Consider the following 21,276-nt stretch of genomic DNA (forward strand, 5'->3'; position numbering starts at 1 on the left):
GAAGAATTTTTAGAAATGACGATACAATTTTTCTTTTTTGTATGATGAATCATAATTATATATACACTGCCGAAGTCTTAATATCAGCAATATTAGGTTGCTTATATGAAGTATAACAATTCAATAGGAGAGAGATTCTCGGCTCTCACTAACAATTGGACACATAGTGTAGAAATACGGTTTTGGTCATGGTCAATGTGGATGATTTTGCGGTCTGTGGTCTAAATTTTCGTCGCGGTAAACTCAAAATATTTTACAATAGGGTCGCATTATGGTGATGCGGCCTTATTTTTGTACTATGGAACTCCCCCGTTACGTTACGTAATATCCGCTATGTAACCTGTTTGAGAGTTGTTGCGACGTTAAATCACGTTGTATCGTTGTATAATGGTGCATGAATTTTCATGGTCAAAACGCCGCGTTGACCCTTAATGTGTAACGCCCATTATTTCTCTGTTACAACGTTATTTGTTTCGAGTTGAATTATAATAGCTATAGGCATATTTTTACATCATAATGGTAGTCAACAACAAAAAATGCAATTACAAATTAACTCCCCTTGTGTGATTTTTTTCTATGAAATCACACGCATCAACCGCAATTCACGCTATTACTCCGTTATAGCCGTTTTTAATGATTCTGCGACCGTTTTCGCAAATGCATCCACGATCGCGGTTTTTTTCATGGGTTGAACAAGAGTATTTTTGAACAAGTACTGTTATAAAAAAGTACTTGTCAATTAGCTCCAGAGAAAAGAAGCTACACCCATTTGACAACTTACAAGTTGCTTTCATGTTTCTAACCTTCATTATTTTGACCTCTCTAGTTGATTTTGAAAGATGATCATATTATTAATTTTTAACTAATTAATTCTTTAGTGTATAGAATATGTTAAAAATGTCCAATTAGAACCCTAAATAAAATAATTTATATATATGACAAACATCAGAAGAAATGGTCAACATTGAAATGGTCAACATTCAAAGTCATGTATCTTTTAAGTATTGCAAATTGCTCTTAGATTAAAAAGCAATATAAGGATAATAATAATATATGCAATTTTCAGAGTCATTGTTTGTTAAGAACATAGACATATTTCCAGGTTCATGTAGGTAAGCATTAGTTATAACTAGCCATAATTTTTCTGCTTTCCTCCATGTTTATTCACCTGTTTATCTGTTTTTTGTGTTTGAAATATGTCTCAGCAGGTACAAATATTACCACCTTTAAATTCCTTAAAGACCCAGAAACCTTGGTGTCCAGTAATGCTATTTTCAAGATTGGATTTTTTAGCCCCGGTAATTCAACCAATCGCTATGTTGGAATATGGTATAATATCGAGGATTCTGATAAATTGGAAATTGTATGGGTAGCTAACAAGGAAAAACCCATTAATGACTCTTCTGGTGTACTCAAAATTTCTGAAGAGGGAAATCTTCAACTCTTGGATGGACACAACACGATCTATTGGTCGGCTAATGTGTCTCGTCAGGCAAACATTTCAGTAGCTCAACTTCTGGACATTGGGAACCTTATTTTGCTGTCAAGTATCAGTAAAATGATCATTTGGCAGAGTTTTGACCATCTCACAGATTCACTCTTGCCGCAAAGATTGTCGTTTCACAAGAATACGGATGAGATTCAACTGCTACGGTCATGGAAGAGTGCTTCAGATCCTTCAAGTGGACACTTTTCTCTGACACTTGTTCCTGGAACGCTTTTAGAGTTTTTCACTCAGTATGATGGTAAACCTTATTGGCGATCTGGTCCATGGGATGGTAATGTTTTCAATGGTATTCCTGATCAGTATGCGAGGGCTGGCAATGGGCTTCGATTAATGAACGATGGGTATGAAGGCCCAGTTGTGCTATCATTCTCTACGCCAAATCAATCTTTGATGGCTCATTATGTGTTGAATTATGATGGAAATGTGTTTGCTAAATACTGGGACGATAGTATTATGAAGTGGAGTATTTGGCAATCAATGAGATCTGACTGTGAATTTTATGGAAAGTGCGGTCCTTTTGGAACTTGTAACCCAAACGATTCACCCATTTGTAGTTGTTTAAAGGGGTTTGAGCCGAAGAACATCAACGAATGGAACAATAGAAATTGGACTAGTGGTTGTGTCCGAAGAACATCATTAAAATGCAGTGATACTGAAGGCAAAGAAGATGGCTTTTTGAGGATTAAGCGTGTGAAAGTGCCAGACTATGCTACTTGGTTGTTTGCAAACGATGAAGATGATTGCCGGAAGAAGTGCTTGCAAAATTGTTCGTGTTTGGCTTTTGCGTTTCCTTCGCGTATTGGATGCATGGTATGGAATGGAAGCCTGATTGATATTCAAGAATTTTCTGTTGATAGTGCTGATCTTTTCATTCGCTTGGCTAATTCAGAACTAGGTATTGTATTGTGGGAGCGTTTTCTATGACATAGAATTAATACCAATTGGTGTTCTAATTTTGTCACTTCTATTTAGGTGAAACAAGCAAGTTGAAAATATTTGTTGCGGTGTTAGCTGTTACTTTTGCTACATTTTTTGTCTCCATGTACTATCTCTGGAAGAGGATATCTCGACGAAAAGGTATGATATCTTCTCTTTTCTCATACTGAAATTGAGGCCTAGGTCGATATCAGTATTGGCAGAGAATCGAAAATACTAAAACCGAACTTGGTTTTGTTGGTTTGTTGGAATTTTGTTAGTTGTTATGCAACTTTTACATAGTTATTTTCTAGCAGGCATGAAAGCCATCAACAAAGCAAGACAGTTGCTAGACTACAGTGTGGAAGAGGTTGTTTCCAAAGATTTAGTATTGTTTAAATTTAAAACGTTGGAAGGCGCCACAAGTAGCTTTTCGGTAACCAACAAGCTCGGCCAAGGAGGTTTCGGTCCAGTGTACAAGGTATTGATTTTTACTGGAACATTATTGGTAATTACTCCATGAAGAAATTATAATGCTCAAGATTTTGTTTTTCTTCTTAGGGAAAATTGGAAGATGGAGAAGAGATAGCGGTTAAAAGGCTTTCACGAACATCTGGGCAAGGCATACAAGAATTTATGAACGAATTGATTGTGATCTCGAAACTTCAGCACAAAAATCTGGTTCGACTATTGGGCTGCTGCGTAGAACAAGAGGAGAGACTATTGGTTTATGAATACATGCCGAATAAGAGTTTGGATGCACTTCTCTTTGGTCAGTTCCAAGATCAATGTTTATAATCTGCTTAATCTGCATCAGTGAAACATAATTTGCTAGTTAATTCGCCTTTTGTATTCGTGATTCACTCAATACCGTTCAAAAATAGCCTAAAATCGACAATAATTTGCTATTTTTGATTCGCGGTGCGTGAGGCGATTAGCAAATCATGTGAGCAATTTAGAAGAGTTTTGCTAGCACATGTATAACATTAACAAATGAACTGTGCTTTCATCTTTATATTGTAACTCAGATCCACATCATCAAAATGAGTTGGATTGGAAGACGCGCTTCAATATTATTAATGGGGTTTGTCGAGGCCTCTTATATCTGCATAGAGATTCTAGAATGAAGATTATTCATCGAGATCTGAAAGCAAGCAATATTTTGCTAGATGAAAATCTCAATCCGAAGATATCAGACTTTGGGATGGCGCGTATATTTGTAGCAGAACAAGATCAAGCCAACACTGGAAGAGTTGTTGGTACATAGTAAGCATTCTAACAATTTAGCCACATAAAAATATCCCAATTTTGCTCTATCATACTAAACTAAGTGAAGTTAATGGATTTCTTATTTGTTTGCAGTGGTTATATGTCTCCTGAGTATGCTATGCAAGGTCGTTTTTCTGAGAAATCGGATGTATTTAGTTTCGGAGTTCTACTATTAGAGACTGTTAGTGGCAGAAAAAACAATAGCTCTGTGGATAATGAGTCATTGAACCTCTTATCATATGTATGTTACATAACTGAATCAAAATTTTCTGCTACAAATTTCTGTGTAGTAGCTAACAGATTTTCTTCAATTTTTGTAGGCATGGAATTTGTGGAACGCAAATCAAACGCGTGCATTTGTCGATCCAACTGTTTTTGATCAATGCTTCCAAGACGAGATTTTGATGTGCATACAATTGGGGCTGTTATGCGTTCAAGAATTTCCCGAGGATAGGCCAACTATTTCTGGGGTGATTTCCATGCTTGATGCCGATATTGTTACCGATCTTCCACATCCAAATCGACCTGGTTTTACCGAAAGGGAAGTTTATTCTACTGATAGACACCCCCAAAATGGGCAAGAACATTGTACAGTGAACCAACTTTCTCTGACTGTAGTTAGTGGTCGTTAGTCTGGTAATACTGTTTTTTGAAGAAATTCTGTACAGTTTCTGTTTATTTAAGAAGATTGTTACATGTTCAATATGATCCAGAGTCCTTTTCACTAGATTGTGTCTCACTGCAAAATGTCTTAGATTTATCGTTATACATTTGACTATAAACGGCCGAGAGAACTGTGGAGGCTCACTCAAACTGGCGCTTATAGAAGAAGAATTCAATTGTTCTCAATTTTTTGGGCTTTGACTATACAAAATGTAGACATTTTGTGAAAATTTGAAATAAATGAGATTATTTATCTACTTAATTTCAAATATAAGATTCGGGAAAACTTATGTCCCAAAATAAGCTTCTGTACGTCCAAGCCTAGCCTCGGGTAAGTCGCTGTTACTAACAGCGAATAAGGGGAAATAAAATAAAAATTAAAAAGTTGAAAGTCGCTGTTACTAACAGCGACTATGAAGTTTAAAAAAAAAAAAATTCTAAATATTTTCCTGGGCCAAGACTCACATAACAGCAAGCCCAAAGTCCATTCACTTTAACCTTCAAACAGTTATCTAATAACAGATGAACTAACTATATAAACTTGTTATTGTTTGATTAATCTTCCGATGTGGGACTGTTTTCTGGAACACATCAAAATAAATGAAACCAAAAATTAGCTCACAAATAGAGCACCGATGTGGGACTGAGGTACTGAAGAGCACCGGGAGTGGTGAAGAGAAGCTCACGAAGAGCCCTCCTGTTAGGCTCTACATTCTCAACATTGATGTTTTACATATTTATTTTGTCCTCCTGTATAGTCAAAGCCCAAAAAATTGAGAAACAATTGAATTTTATTTTGTCCATGTAATATTTTGATTTGGGGTAGACTTGGGAAAATTTGATCCGATCCAAAAATGAACCCGGGACCCGACCCGACAAAACCCGAACCCGACCGACCCGAAAGTGACTTAATCCGAAACATGACCGACCCGATAATTACCCGACCGAAAATGACCCGACCGGATACCGACCGAAAACCGACCCGTTTTGACAGATTAAATATCAATTTTTAGAGTAATTTCAATGTTAGAATTCATTTCAAATAAAATTTTAGTTTTCAAAGTATCTCAACATATTGAGTATATCACTTGAATCCTAAAACTCATCAATAGATCTCAAAAAACACGTATTTAACGTCTTTTTAGCCATCGTAATTATTTTTCTTTAAAAACAGGACGTTATAATCATCTTAATTGAATACATGTATCTTGTTAAATCAGTCAAATGAGTTTTTAATTCTTCTACATTTCAGTAAGCAAATCAATATAATTTATACGAACGTTTCGCACGTTTGAATGAGCTTTTCAAAAAACGAATGTCGCTACCGTAAATTATAAAACGCGTATCTTATAAGACGAAATAAGTACTTAGTTGTATATCTTTCCAACATGAAAATTGTGAAGATAATTTTAACGTTATTTTTATCTAACGTTACAATTATAATAAACAAAATAACTTTTATAAAGCGCGTATCTTACAAGTCTTTCAAAATAAGTATTAATTCCCCTATTTTTCTTGCACTTAAATGAATCTGACATACCAACTATTTTTTGAAAATCGTACATGTAATTTTTCTAATGATTTTTTTAGACATTTTAATGATTTTTTTTTATGTTGAATTAGTCGATTGGATATTCTAATGTTTTATGGTAACCCGTTGGGTCAATCCGAACCTACCCGAAACCCAGAGTGATCCGACCTGAAACTGACCTGATCCGAAACTGACCCGACCCGAAAATGACCTGACCGAAATTGATCCGACCCAAAACCCGACCGACCGACCGTTTTCCCAGGTCTAATTTGGGGTAATCTCTCTATAACTTTTTTAAATTCTTGTTCATACATATTTAGTTCTTTTCTCTTACTTTTAATTTTATATATTTACGTAAGTTAATAAATTGTGACCGTCATTTTTAAAAAAAATCTTATAATAATGTATTGTTGCAAACTTTTAGGGGCAAAGGAGGTAATTGTACTATTTTGTTTTTTTTGTTCTTTCTATATGAATTGTTCTTTAGGTTGTAGATGGTTATTTTTTAGTCTAAACTCTAAACTTTGACAATGAATTTTATTAATAAAATCAATTCAATCGATCACTTAAATAGGAAGGCCTGCGAAGACAACGAGCAAGTTGTGTTCTCTATATTGCAAAAATAATGGAAACATCTAAAAATGCCCACGTTTACAAGCGACAGCATTTACAATATTACTTTGAATTTCGATAAAAATAAGGCTTGTGGAGGCATCATGATGAGTCAATTTAAGACTTCTTCTGATTTAGAAATTATTTACATTTTAGTTTTGATTTGTATTTAATTCTTAATTTATAGTCAAGTTGATTTTTGTTTGCATCGTTTTAATGTGAAGGTTATTAATATCAACCTTTTATAAATTTTAATTATACACAATTAAAGATATCATGAATTGAATTAGTGTATTGGCAAACATGCAAAAAAACAAATAAGATATTAACTCTAAATTAAAAAGAGTATATTTTGATAATTATGAGCTATTATGAGTATTTAAAACTTTTCTTTTCATCTTTGTGATAGAAATTCAATCCTCACCATTTATAGGATGATAAATTCTCGTTCCCATTGTATGTACGAAATTTCTGACCGGCAAATGAAAAAAAACCCATATTTTCATTTAGAGATACATAGGCTCAAGCTAGGAAGAATCATGTATATTTATGCTTTTTTCGTTTATCTATACTTGTTACATTTTATTTTTTACGCAATCTAATGTATTATTTGGATAATTTATATATTGAACTATATATATCAAAAAATTATGAAAAAGTTAATATAATGAAAGTATTGATTAAACGATTCAAATAAAATCCCATCATACAGTCTAATAAAAAGACTGTTAAATTCCACGTGGCATTATCATACTGATTTGCCATATGGAATAATTTCCAAAGTAAGCATCAACTTATTTCTTAATATATGAGTACTATATCACAATAAGATATTTTTTAAAAAATATTTTTAGTATTTTTTGAATTTAAAGCTACATAAATTTCAAATTAAAGTTTCTTAGAATATATATAATTGTTATTTTTATGTTGTAGTATTTTCTAATAATTAATAAAATTTCTTCATTAAAATTTTAATTTCTAAAATATTTTATCTAGAAATAAAAGATAAATGATAATCAAAAACTATTTTGAGAATGACAAATAATCATTATGACAATGTTAGAAGATAACTCATAATTGTCTTAAAAAGAATGAAACCTTTAAATAATAATTATATAAACAATCTTATTTTTTTCATTAAAAGTGCTATATATTCTAAAATCCTATATCTATTTTATAAGAAATATTATAATTTTACTCTGATAACATATAATTACATCTCTATTTAAAATTTATATTTATATATATATGTTTATACTAATAATTTCGTGCATTGCACACGAGTTTTTATACTAGTTTGACTATATTTTTCTTATACGTTAACCGCAATATATAAAATTAGGTTGAATGTGAATAATGTCAAAACCGTTATGGAGTGAATATTTCAGAACGGAGGAAAGTATATATATACTTTTAAACCAGAACTTCAACAACAGCTCGCTCCCAGTCCGATTTGAGTAATTGACAAGAAACTTTACCAAATGACTTTACTAACAGTGAAAACAATGATAGTTTATAGTTGCTCCTTTTCATTATACATAATTGCAACTAGGGATATTTTTTATTTGACATGTCACAATCAATTTTAAGTATTTTAAAATAGAAATAATATATATATATATATATATATATATATATATATATATATATATATATATATTTCTTATTCTGTTCTTTTAATTTTTGAAAATTTTCAAGCAAAGGAAAATCACACGTTTTAGTAAAAGACTCATATGTATTCTTGAATTGGACTTATTTTTAATGAACTGGATTATCTTTGTCGAATTTTTGTATACTTGTTTTAATTTGCTGAACAATGTTATTTTATTTTATAGTAAATATAATATGTCTTAAATAATCATCAATGAAATTTTTGATGTTTTGTTTTTTGAGTCCTTTTTGATCTTTAATACAATAGTAAATATAATATGTATTAAATATTGATCTTTCAGTTTTTGGATGGTTAGTCTAATGTCTAAAGTGGGCTAAAAAAACCAGAATATAATTTTTCAAGGGTCTAACATTTATAATCTTATAGCTAAATTAATATTAGATAAAACTAACTACTTAGCATGCAAGGTAAAAATCGCAATATAACTAAATGGTCGACTATCCTTACCATATTCTTGAATTTATAAATCCAATTTGTTTCAAGGGCAAAAGCTAATCTATTGTTATTTAGGTAGTTGCATAATGTCACAATTAGATTTATTTCTTACCATCAATGATATTTCAGAGAGCGATAGAAGGAGTATGGGAGGTTTTAAGCATGTTTAACATGTTCGACCGCACATAATCTCAAAAATTTAAGAGTTTTAATATTAAATTACACAATACCTTTACTATATTTGTTAATTTTTGCATTGGCCTTAAGAGAGTAGTTTGATTGAGTGGTTGACAAGAAACTTTACCAAGAAAAAGACTACAAGCTGATAAAAAAATGGATTTTCATTATTTTTACACCAAGGGCGGCCGCAGCCACAATACATATCTGCGAAAACATAATGCTACACTTTTTGTGTATATACAAATCCAAACCCACCCATTTTGTCTCCAAACGTTTATTCATTCACTGTCTGTTCTACATATTGATTTACATATGTACGCCTTTCTTCTATTTCTGTTCTGTTTTCCTACTTTTTTACAAAATTTTCCCACAATATCCATTATTACAAAGACAAATTTTCTTAGAGACCCAGATACATTAATCTCAAATAATACCAATTTCAAACTTGGGTTTTTTAGCCCAACTAATTCTATCAATCGCTACGTCGGAATCTGGTATACCATTCAAGATTCAGATAAATTAGAAGTCATTTGGGTAGCCAACAGAGACAACCCACTAAAGGACACTTCTGGGGTGTTAAAAATTTCTGATGATGGAAAACTTCAACTTCTAAATGCACAAAACGAAACGTTTTGGTCATCATCAATAGCAATATCTGAATTTAACGATCCAGTAGCGGAAATTTTAGATACAGGCAATCTTGTACTGCTCTCGAATTCTAGTAGGTCGATAATCTGGCAAAGTTTTATGCACCCGACAGATTCATTAGTGCCGCCCGTACAATTCACCATTCGAGAGAATATGAAAAACGGGCCTATTTTTCGATCATGGAAAAACGTATCGAATCCATCGACAGGACGATTCAGAGCTGCAATTTACCTCCGGAATATTACTGAAATTTTTGTTTGGGATGGTAATAAACCTTATTGGCGATCTGGACCATGGAATGGAAACATTCTTCTTGGAGTAGTTCCATATATATCTATGGTTTCCTTGAATGGATTTAGTATTATAGAAAATAATTTAAATACATTTTACATGTCATATTATATGCCAAATGGATCGTTATTTGAACACATAGTGATAAATTATGATGGAAATATGGTAGTAAAATCAATGGATAGTAATAATGGTAAGTGGGTAATTAATTGGCAATCGAGATTATCCGATTGTGATGTGTTTGGTAACTGTGGTCCTTTTGGAAGTTGTAATCCGAGAAATGTTCCGATTTGTGGGTGTGTGAAAGGTTTTCGACCCAAAAATGAAAGCGAATGGAGAAGGGGAAATTGGACTAATGGGTGTGTTCGGAAAACTCCATTGGAATGTAGTAATGGAGGAGGGGATAAGGATGGTTTTGAAAGGTTACAACATAGGAAAGTGCCTGATAATGCGCAATGGTTAACGGTTGATGAAGATGGTTGTAAGAGGAATTGTTTAGAAATGTGTTCATGTTTAGCTTATTCTTCTTATTTTGGTATTGGTTGTATGATTTGGAATGAGAGCTTGATTGACATCCAAGAATATCCCAGATCTGGTGCTGATCTTTTTATTCGTTTGGCAACTTCGGAACTAGGTAAGTGGTTAATCACAATACTCTCTTTGTCTCGTTTCAAAGTAGAAAAATACTCTTTTCGTTTTTTTAGATTTGAAATATTTAGATTTTATAGTTAAACTTAAAACAACTTGTTTTGTATAAGATCGTCTCACAGTGACGATAAGACGACCTTAAAACAATAAGTTTATAAGCTAAAAGTTTCGTTCACTAAATGAAACCGAATAGAATAGTACTAAATGAAATATTTTGTTCTATTCACTAGTATTGTCCCATTAGATTTTCTAATTCTACTTATCAATCACTCTTAATTTGTATTTTATTCTTAATTTATAAGTGAAAATATACTCAAGTGGGAACTTGTTTAATTCGTTTCGATGTAGATTTTATTAAAATTAACATTTAATAATTATTAAACTTTGAGATATTTACAATTGAATATATGCATTGATAAACGTGCAAAAATTAAATTGGACAATAATAATGAATAGAAGAAAGTATTAATTTATAGAAGTATCAATTTTTAAAAAATATATTGACTTGTGTAAAGTTGAACTCTTTTTGCTGGAAGTTTATTTGTAATTTAAAAATACTTCATATAAATTTGAATCATTTCTTAATACTTTTTTAGAAAATATTAATAGAGCTATATATATATATATATATATATATATATATATTGTAATTGCTTATTGTGCATTGCTTTTCGTTAGAATTCTCCACTTAAGCTGTCCCAATTTCACAATAGCTTCATTGGTTACAGGTCAAAGTAGAAAACGGAATATAATAGTTCCGGTAATTATAATTATTGGTACAACAATAATCACAGCCATTTTTTATTTTCTATGGAGGTGGAAAAGCAATAAAAATGGTAATTTCTTTGAGCTTAATATATATCCCTCTTTGTATGTACATTTACTGCACCTTTAATCAATTTATACGAAAATATCTTAAAAAATTTAATGATTGATTATACTTGCACGTTTAATCGATTTATTTTTCACAAAATTCATTCAATGCATTGCAATTAGGTGATAATGAAATTTTTGATTTGTGAAAAAACAAATTTTATGATTCATGCTTTATTACCATGAGAATGTCATGACACAATTTATAAAACCTCTACAAATCATTCATATTACCACCGTTTAGTATCAAAAATCGAATGAATTATTAGTCTAACGTTAAATTTATTGCAACTGTCATTATATAGCTCACAACTAAACTCTTAATAGCAAACATCATTTAAAATTTCATCTAAGTAATAGTTATATAAAATGAAATAGACATTAAAAGTTGAAAAGTTTTTAAAATAAACACATCTACTTTTAATTAGGTTGACAAAAATCTTCTTTGATCAATTGACTAATTATATTAAAAATGCATGTCGTCGTTGACCAGGCAAGAGAGTTACAAGCAAGGAGACATTTTTGCATAACATAATAGAGGCAAGTGGGAACGAGGTTGAATTCCAGGATTGTCCGTTGTTTGAATTTGAAAAATTGGTAGTTGCAACGAACAATTTTAAAGAAAAGAACAAGCTCGGTCAAGGTGGGTTTGGTCCTGTCTATAAGGTATTAACTTTTCACCGATATACTTTTTACATCTCATTATACTTGCGATATTTGACTTATTATATCATCTAATGCGTTATAATAATAATCATTAATATATTGCATTATGTATAACTAAAAATTCTAAGAAGTTAATATTATGAATGTATGCATTTGAACGAATCAAACAAGCATCAAAAACTATTTAAATTAGGTGAGTAATGTTAATCATGTCTGAAAAATTGTGCTATAAATAGTAGGAAAACAACAAATAAAATTGTCTAAAATAAAAAAGATAACATTAAAAAAGAACGGAGAAAATAAACTACTAATAAAAGTTAAATCATGATCATTTCGATGATAAAATAGTTGTAGTTAGGGACGAAGCAAGAAAATAAAAATTAAAGGATCGGCAAAATATGTAGTAATACTAGCATATATAAACATTAAATCACTAAAGTCGTCGTGAGAATAGACTATAAAAGTAGACAGCAGGGTCGAACCCCTGCCAGCCCCCATATGGCTTTGCTAATGGACAATGGTTGTCGTGTTTGGATATATGTATAACTTTGAATACGTTTGAATACGCTTATGAGATATGTCCAGGGAAAATTAGAAAATGGACAAAACATAGCTGTTAAAAGACTTTCAAGAGCATCTGGACAAGGGCAGCAAGAATTTGTAAATGAAGTTGTTGTAATTTCGAAGCTTCAACACAAAAATTTAGTGAAGCTACTTGGTTGTTGCATAGAAGGAGAAGAAAAACTGCTAATCTATGAATTGTTACCTAATAAAAGTTTGGATGCCTTTTTGTTTGGTATGTCTCAATAAATCGGTCTCATCTTATAGCATTTTATGTACACTTATTAAGAGCATCTTGACATATATTGCAAGTTTAATATGTTTTTTTTTTCTAAATTTGTGTACCCGTACAAAAGATCCACTTCATCGAAAATTTTTAGACTGGAAGACAAGATTTGAAATTATAAAAGGGATATGTAGAGGTGTCCTTTACCTTCATAGAGATTCTAGATTGAAAATTATTCATCGGGATCTCAAAGCAAGTAATGTCTTACTCAATGAAGAGCTCAATCCAAAAATATCTGACTTTGGAATGGCAAGAATATTTGGCGGTAAACAAGATCAAGCAACAACCTTGAGGGTTGTTGGAACCTAGTAAGAAATTCAATCATTCATTTTAGTGTGCTAGCTAGCAGCCAGTATAAAATATTTAAATTAATGATTGTAAATTTTACACAGTGGTTATATGGCTCTAGAGTATGCGATGGAAGGCCGATTTTCAGAGAAATCAGATGTTTATAGTCTTGGAGTATTGTTGTTAGAGATTGTTAGTGGGCGAAGGAATGGAGGCATTCATGATGGATCCTTAAGCCTCTTGAGTCATGTAAGTTGCCCATGCGTATACAATAAACCATCGAAATATATATATATATATATATATATATATATATATATATATATATATATATATATATATATATATATATATATATATATATATATCATATCATATGTAATGGATGATAGTTAATTACATGATAATATTCACCTATTAGAATTTGATTTTTTTTAATTGGAGCAAATTATATAATTTATTATATCAATTTTATATACTTAATCTAGGATTTGATATATTTAAGCGAATAAAAAAGATGATGTATTCGATAAATAATTTTAAAAAAATCAATATTTAATTGATGCTTAAATAAGTCATGTATTCGTCAAATTTAATCACGATAATATATACTTGCATTATTCTTTGATGTTGTATATTTATATATTTCATACTCATAAATTCGTGCATTGTACGAGTTTCAATACTAGTACATTATAATAGTTTACATAATTAATTAATTTGTTTTGAAATATTTATTGTTTAGGCATGGAAATTGTGGAATGAAGATAATATAGTTTCACTTATAGATCCAACAATATTTGATCCAAACTTTAAAGAGGAAATTTTGAGGTCCATTCATGTGGGACTTTTGTGTGTTCAAGAATATCCAGAAGATAGGCCTTGTATCTCAACTATGATAAATATGCTCGACACTGACTTAATGGTAGAACTTCCAAACCCGCTATGTCCTGGCTTCACTCATAGTCGAAAAGCTTCTGTCGAAGTCCTTCAAGATCAGCAACAAGATTGTTCTGTGAATCTAGTTTCGCTTTCGTGTGTCGATGGTCGATAGCACTAAAAGTCGTGTATAAATTCACGCAATTTTAGTGTGCACTTATCTACTAACAGCAAGTATTTCTCAATAATTGTATTTTAATTATACTTATCGATTAATTAAAAATACTTATTATTTTATTACCATTTAATTAGATTCATATATATTAAAATAGTATAGACCATGCTAGCAGCATCACCTTCTAAATGGATCTTGAGGGTGTAGCTCCTTTATTTCTTGTTTATGACAATATTTTCTCCTTGTTCTTAATTAGAGTCTGTTGTTATTTTTAATATTAATTTTGTCTATAAAAATGGTAACTCTCTGGCTTACATGGTAACTCGCATATTTTAATATTAGTATTAGTATTTTTAAATTATTTTTGTTGGTCATAATTTTAGATTAAAATATAGGTAAACTAATTATAAACAATACGTAGATCATGGTTCTAAATTTAACTTTAGATTGAAGGAATAAAACTGTAGCTAATTTATAATTACTAAAATATATACTCCCTCTCCTGTTTGAACGTGATAAAATTAAGAAAATACAATATATGTAATGTGTATTGTTATATTTGTTAGTGTAATTACCATATCAGCTATTTTTATATTATATATTTTTTAAATTGAACAATAATTTTGAAACTTCTACACAAAAAAATAACATATCAGTATAGCAACTCGTACAACACATCAATTGTTGATATGAAATATATAAAAATATAATTTCAAATAGTACTGCGAGTATAAATAATCGTTATCAAATTTACTTAATACATGCCTTCTTTTTACCAAAAAAATTACCAACGAGTTAAAAATTATTTACCGAATACATGATTTTTTTCTCATTTAATTGAGCATATCAAATTCTAAGTTAGGTAAATAGAATTGTTGTACTAAATTATATATAAATACTTATTTTACTTTAGCTCCAACTTTAAACAAAAAATACCAGATTTTAAGTTAGATAAATATTATCAAGTAATCAAATATAATCCACCAAAATAATTCCATTTGTCACTCTTCAAAAATAACATTTGTTGTTTTTCTACATTTTTTTATAACGTATGATATGATATACTATATGATTAGGATTGAACGATTGGGAGGGAGGGAGTAGTATACTATCACGAGATATTATACTTAGCCTTACAACAATTTAAAACGACATGTTTTTAATATATACTTACCCTTTCTTTTGCGTCCAATTAGGAGTATTGACGGCTTGTAATATTAATGTAGTTTTATTGTTACAATGGCATTAGTTGGTTGACATTTTAGTCCAATTAGGAGTATTGGCGGCTTGTGTTGTATTTTTAATTACAATGGCATTAGCTGGTTGGCATTTTAGTCCAATTAAGAGTATTAACGGCTTGTGTTGTAGTTTTTGTTACAATGGCATTAGCTGGTTGGCATTTTAGTCCAATTAGGAGTATTGGCGGATTCTGTTAGATTTGATGTTGTTTGGGGATGAAATTGGATTTTGTTAGGGCACCTTTTTGTTTGGATTTTGTTGTCATGGATTTTGGTCTTTGGCATATGCTTCATGCTATGTTTGAGTTGGAATTGTGATGATTTGATTGTGAATTTGATGGTAAATTCTAGATGCTTTTCCTATACATTACGTGATGGTTTTGTTAGTGCATATCAAGCTAAATACTTTTCTTATTATGTCTTAACAAAAAGTATAGTGATGTTTGATTGTAAATTGAGATGGTTCCCTATAAAGTACTCAATATTGGGGCTCATTTGATTCTTAATTACTAACCAAATTATTTAGTGTAGGTAAGCATTTCTTCATTGGAAATTTTCTGCTGTCAATGACAAAGTTGGTGATAGCTACAAGCATTTTGGACGCGCGATGTTTTGCGTTATGAATGTTATGAGTAGCTAATTATGTGCACTTGTAAATTTTTGGACTTTTTCAAAGTGCCTTTCACTTGTAATTTTTGCATGGAACACTTGTATACGGTAAGAGAATTATTTTGGAAAATTGCCTAGTCCGTTACATGTATATGAATTACGCACATTTTAGACGCACGATATTTGGGACCTGTGATATTTTGGGATGTAAATTAATATATAATGATAATTAGTGATATTAGTTTAGTTGGTTATAAATTATTTATTAATTTAATTGTCTAATTTATATACAGATTGTAGGTTGTTTCATAAGATAACAAAGTTGTTGCGAAAAATTGTGTATGTTTTTTTGCAACGGTAATAATTGTTGCTAAAAACAGTAATAACAAATTTAACTTCAGTGTTACTGTCAATATCCAAAGTGTTGTTGAAAATTTTCATTTTGAATAATGAGAAGCCTTACTGACGATCCAGATTCCGGACCATAGAATGTTAATTTTAACACTGTATTTAGATAGTAAAAAAAGGAAAAAAATGGGAAGAAATGGAAGGAAAAGGAGGGTGAGTTCATCTCATTAGAAATTGTATTCTTAATAAATATTTTAGTGCTTTTCTCTAAACCTCTCCTTTTCAAATCCATTCCTTCTTTTTTGTTATCCTAACAACAAATTCCTCATCCTTCTTATTCTCTTTTTTTTTTTTTTTTTTTAATTTCTCTTTATCCAAACTGATTACATCATCATATAAATACTAACATTTTTGCTAAACAAAATCTTAAGTTTTCTCTTTAATCAACTATATGTGTTGCTTTCTCTTAGTATTTTTTATTGTATATATATATTTATATAAGTTCTTTTAATTGTTTTTAACAATTTACTCCACAATTTTTCATATTGTTGATTCTTTACTCTTACAAGGAAAACAAACACTGTTAAGCCTTGCCAGTTTTGTTAACTGTTTTAAATGGTTATAATCCTAGTTGCTTCAAGACTTTTTTTTTTTGAAAAGAGTTTCATGAAGACTTTTTTTTTTGGACATCTAAATGCTACTCCTACTATATATTTGCTAAAATGTCAAAGACAGTTTTTTATATTTGGACATAAAACTCTTAGTATTATATAAGGAAAATAATACATATACAACACTTAGGGCTGTATATAAGAAAAAATCTTGTATTTAATTTATACAATTTAATATTATTTTTTCTTTAAAAATATAAATATTTAATTATATTTTATTATTTTATCATTTATTATTTCTTAAGAAGTTAAAATCATTATATAAAATATTAATTGTTTTTCAATTTCTAAATTAGATTTTCTTAAAAATTTACAATTATTAATAATAAAAAAATTTATTAATTTTTATGTAGAGCCCTAAACACTGTCATTACTTATATAAATGCTTAAAGACTACAATAACCTAATATTTTCATTATTTTCTTATAATAATCTCATCTGTTGATTAATCATGAAAAATCCAACTTTAAGGGGTATTTGCCTAAAATAAACTTGAGAAACCCATTGACCTGCTATAGTAGATATTTTACCAAAAAAATAAATTAAAAATTAATGTAAAATTAGAGAAAAATTTTATAAATTTTGAATGATAACAAAAATCAGAAATTGTTTTTAACATTTTTTTAAATATTTTTTACGACATTTTAGTTTAATTTATCTTTTTTATTTAAAAAAATAAAACTTGATATAGCAGATCAACGGGTTACCTCAGTTTACTTTAGACAAATAACTCCTAAAATTAGTATTATTGATGATTAATCATTTGGTAAGATTATTGTAAGAAAATCATAAAAATATTGAATTATTTAAAGTATTTCTTCATAAAAGTAATGTAAAAACTAAACAAATATGTGCTTTTTTTCTTTCGAATTCTTAGATCCACCACCGGCCACAAAGTGACAGTCGTAACAGTAAAAAAAGGAAGATAATAGTTGCGGTCATGGTAATTATTGGTACAACAATAATCACAGCCATTCTATATTTTCTATGGAGGAGGAAAGGATTAAGACGCGGTAATTTGTTTGAGCTTATGTAACTCTCTTTGTTTCAATATTAAGTAGCCGTACAAAAAATTTTTTGTGAAATGCATGTATATTGATGGACAGACAAGAAAATTACTACAAAACAAGAAGATACTATTCCATGACATAATTGAGGCAAGTGGGAATGGCGATAAATTTTGAAAATGTAATTTGTTTCAATTTGAAAAATTGGTAATTGCGACAAATGATTTTGACGACAAAAATAAGATTGGTGAAGGTGAATTTTGAAGAATTAATAATTTCTGGAATTTCGTTTGAAAGATACTGTTTTTTCTTCTTGTTTATTACTTAGAATCATATTCTATATATACATGAGCATTTATCAATTATTAACTAACACAAAATAACTGCCTAGTAACTGCAATATAAATGTAACTGCCTAGTATAGTGTAACTGCAATGTAAATGTAACTGCAATGTATATAATGTAACTGCACTTCAATACTCCCCCTCAAGTTAGATCGTGGGATCACCGATGTCTAACTTGCATAAAGTGCTATTGAAGACCTGTGATGAAACTGCTTTTGTGAGAATGTCTGCTAGTTGGTCTTTAGATCTAATAAAGGGCAGATGGATGACCTTGCTTTCTAGTTTCTCCTTGATAAAGTTTCGATCGATCTCTACATGTTTCGTTCTATCATGTTGGACTGGGTTTTCGGAGATGCTTATTGCTGCTTTGTTATCACAATACAGACGGCTTGCCTGTGTCTGGTGAAAGCCGAGTTCTCCTAGGAGTTTCCTAATCCATAGAATCTCTGTAACTCCTTTTGCTATCCCTCTGAATTCTGCTTCAGCACTGGACAAAGCAACCACCTTCTGTTTCTTACTCTTCCAAGTGACTAGATTACCCCCTACAAGAGTGAAGTATCCTGAAGTAGACTTCCTGTCATCCCGATCACCAGCCCAATCTGCATCTGTGTAACCAATAAGATCAAGATTATCATTTTTTGAGTAGAAGACTCCTTTATTACTGGTTCCCTTCAAGTATCTCAGGATCCTCAGGACTGCTGCCATGTGCTCTACTTGAGGTTGATGCATAAACTTGCTTACAATCCCTACGGCGTAGGCAATATCTGGTCTCGTGTGGGATAAGTAGATCAGCTTTCCCACTATCCGTCTATAGCGATCTTGATCTGCTGCTTCTGCCCCTTTAACAATTTGTAGACCATGATTAGCTACCATAGGAGTATCTGCGGGCTTGCAGTCTAACATGCCTGTTTCTGCTAAGAGATCTAAGACGTACTTTCTCTGATTGATGAATATCCCCCTTTTTGATCTTAGAACTTCTATTCCTAGGAAGTATTTCAGTTGTCCCAAATCCTTCATCTCAAATTCTTGGAATAATTTGCTCCTGAGACGGTCAATTTCCTTGGAGTCGTTTCCGGTAATCACCATATCATCTACATAAATCACGAGGCATGTAATTTGTTTTCCACTCCGCCTGAGAAATAGAGTATGGTCTGAGTTGCTCTGTTTGTAGCCAAATCTCTTCATTGTTGTAGTGAATCTTCCAAACCACGCTCTATGGGACTGTTTCAAGCCGTATAGTGCTTTTTTAAGTCGGCACCCCTCTCCTTGGCTATACTCGTCTGAATACCCGGATGGTGGCTCCATGTATACCTCTTCTTCAATCTCCCCATGTAGGAAGGCATTTTTTACATCAAATTGAAACAGAGGCCACTCTTTATTTGCTGCTACGGAGAAGAGGACTCGAATAGTATCGATTTTGGCCACAGGTGAGAATGTTTCCGAGTAGTCTACCCCGTAAGTTTGTGTGTACCCTTTAGCAACAAGCCTTGCTTTATACCTCTCAATGGTTCCATCAGCATGATATTTGACTGAGAAAACCCATTTACAACCAACCGTCTTCTTATCACCTGGTAGTCTGCACTTCTCCCACGTTCCGTTTTTCTGGAGAGCCATGATCTCTTCGTCCATAGCTTGCTTCCACTTTGGTTCTTGGAGGGCTTCTTTGATGGTTTTCGGAATGATACTGGAATAAAGAGATGCATTGAAGGCAACAGCTGTTTGTGAAAGTTGTTCATCATCCGGTCTACCAATAAGATATCGGGATCTCTGGGATTCATACTCGGGATCATATCTCTTCGGAGGCATTCCTCTTGTACTTCGAGGGGGCAAATTATATTTCCTGGGGACAACAACACTCCTTGGCACAATGTGGTCAGGGGATATATCAATGAGAGGAGTAGTAGGACTCGGTGTTACCTCTCTTTCGGTCGGATGCTCAGGGACTGGAGTAGTAATCTTTGGAGTAGTAGTCTGAGGAGATGATTCACTGACAATGTCTGTGGCAATATCGGTGGTAGTGCCTACTTGCTCTTTGGGAGCTCGACTGTCAGCCAAAGGATGAGTCAACCAGCTGAGATCCTCACTCATACTCTCCCCCTGAGATCGAGGTTGGGTGTAGTAGGAGGAATGTTCAAGGAAGTCACAGTCCATGGTGGTGTAAAGCTTGTGATGGATAGGATTATAACATCGATATCCCTTTTGCGTAGTGCCATACCCAAGAAACACACATTTGACTGCCCGTGGTTCAAACTTAGTGCGGGTTCGTGATGGAAGATGGACATACACAACACACCCAAAAATGCGAGGAGGAAGGGATTGAGAAGAGGGAACAGGAGTAAACGTATTGAGTTTGGCAAGAGGGGTCTGGAATTGGAGGATTTTTGTGGGAAGTCGATTAGTGAGATAGGTGGCAGTCGCAATGGCCTTAGGCCAAAAGTGTACAGGTACATGAGTGTCAAATATGAGAGCCCGTGCCATCTCAAGAAGGGTACGGTTTTTACGTTCAGCCACCCCATTTTGTTGTGGAGTGTCGGGGCAAGATGTTTGATGAATAAGACCATGTTCAAGGAAAAACTGTTTCATTGCAACTGAGATATATTCACCACCATTATCTGAGCGAAGTATTTTAGGTTTTGCATGGAATTGAGTGAGAATCATGTTATAAAATTTTACAAATACATCAATAACCTCAGATTTGTGTTTCAAAAAATAAACCCAGCACATTCGAGAATAATCATCAATAAATAGCACAAAATATGAAAAACCATGAGAGTCAGTATGGGGGGCTGGACCCCATACATCAGAATGCACTATATCAAATGGTTTGGGAGCACGGGTATTACTAGGAACATAGGACTGTTTGTGACTCTTAGCTAAGATACAAGTTTCACAATCTAAAGATGCATCACAACTATTAAGTGAAGGAAAAAGTTTTTTTAGATAACCTAAGGATGGATGAC

General features: G+C 31.8%; 1 protein-coding gene across 1 annotated transcript; it reads left to right on the top strand.

Annotated features, from left to right (window-relative positions):
* The first annotated feature begins 1,124 nt into the window (after positions 1-1,124).
* LOC130815779 (uncharacterized) lies at positions 1,125-14,249 on the top strand. Its single transcript, XM_057682260.1, has 15 exons — positions 1,125-2,402; positions 2,480-2,584; positions 2,740-2,903; positions 2,984-3,194; positions 3,451-3,688; positions 3,785-3,932; positions 4,012-4,322; positions 4,972-5,106; positions 8,913-10,357; positions 11,100-11,207; positions 11,738-11,910; positions 12,463-12,706; positions 12,828-13,065; positions 13,150-13,294; positions 13,791-14,249. The coding sequence occupies exons 1-15, from the start codon at positions 1,157-1,159 to the stop codon at positions 14,097-14,099; spliced, it is 5,220 nt and encodes a 1,739-aa protein (XP_057538243.1). The 5' UTR covers positions 1,125-1,156; the 3' UTR covers positions 14,100-14,249.
* The last annotated feature ends 7,027 nt before the right edge of the window (positions 14,250-21,276 follow it).

This window comes from Amaranthus tricolor, chromosome 6, assembly GCF_026212465.1.
Source record: "Amaranthus tricolor cultivar Red isolate AtriRed21 chromosome 6, ASM2621246v1, whole genome shotgun sequence".
Lineage (NCBI taxonomy): Eukaryota > Viridiplantae > Streptophyta > Magnoliopsida > Caryophyllales > Amaranthaceae > Amaranthus > Amaranthus tricolor.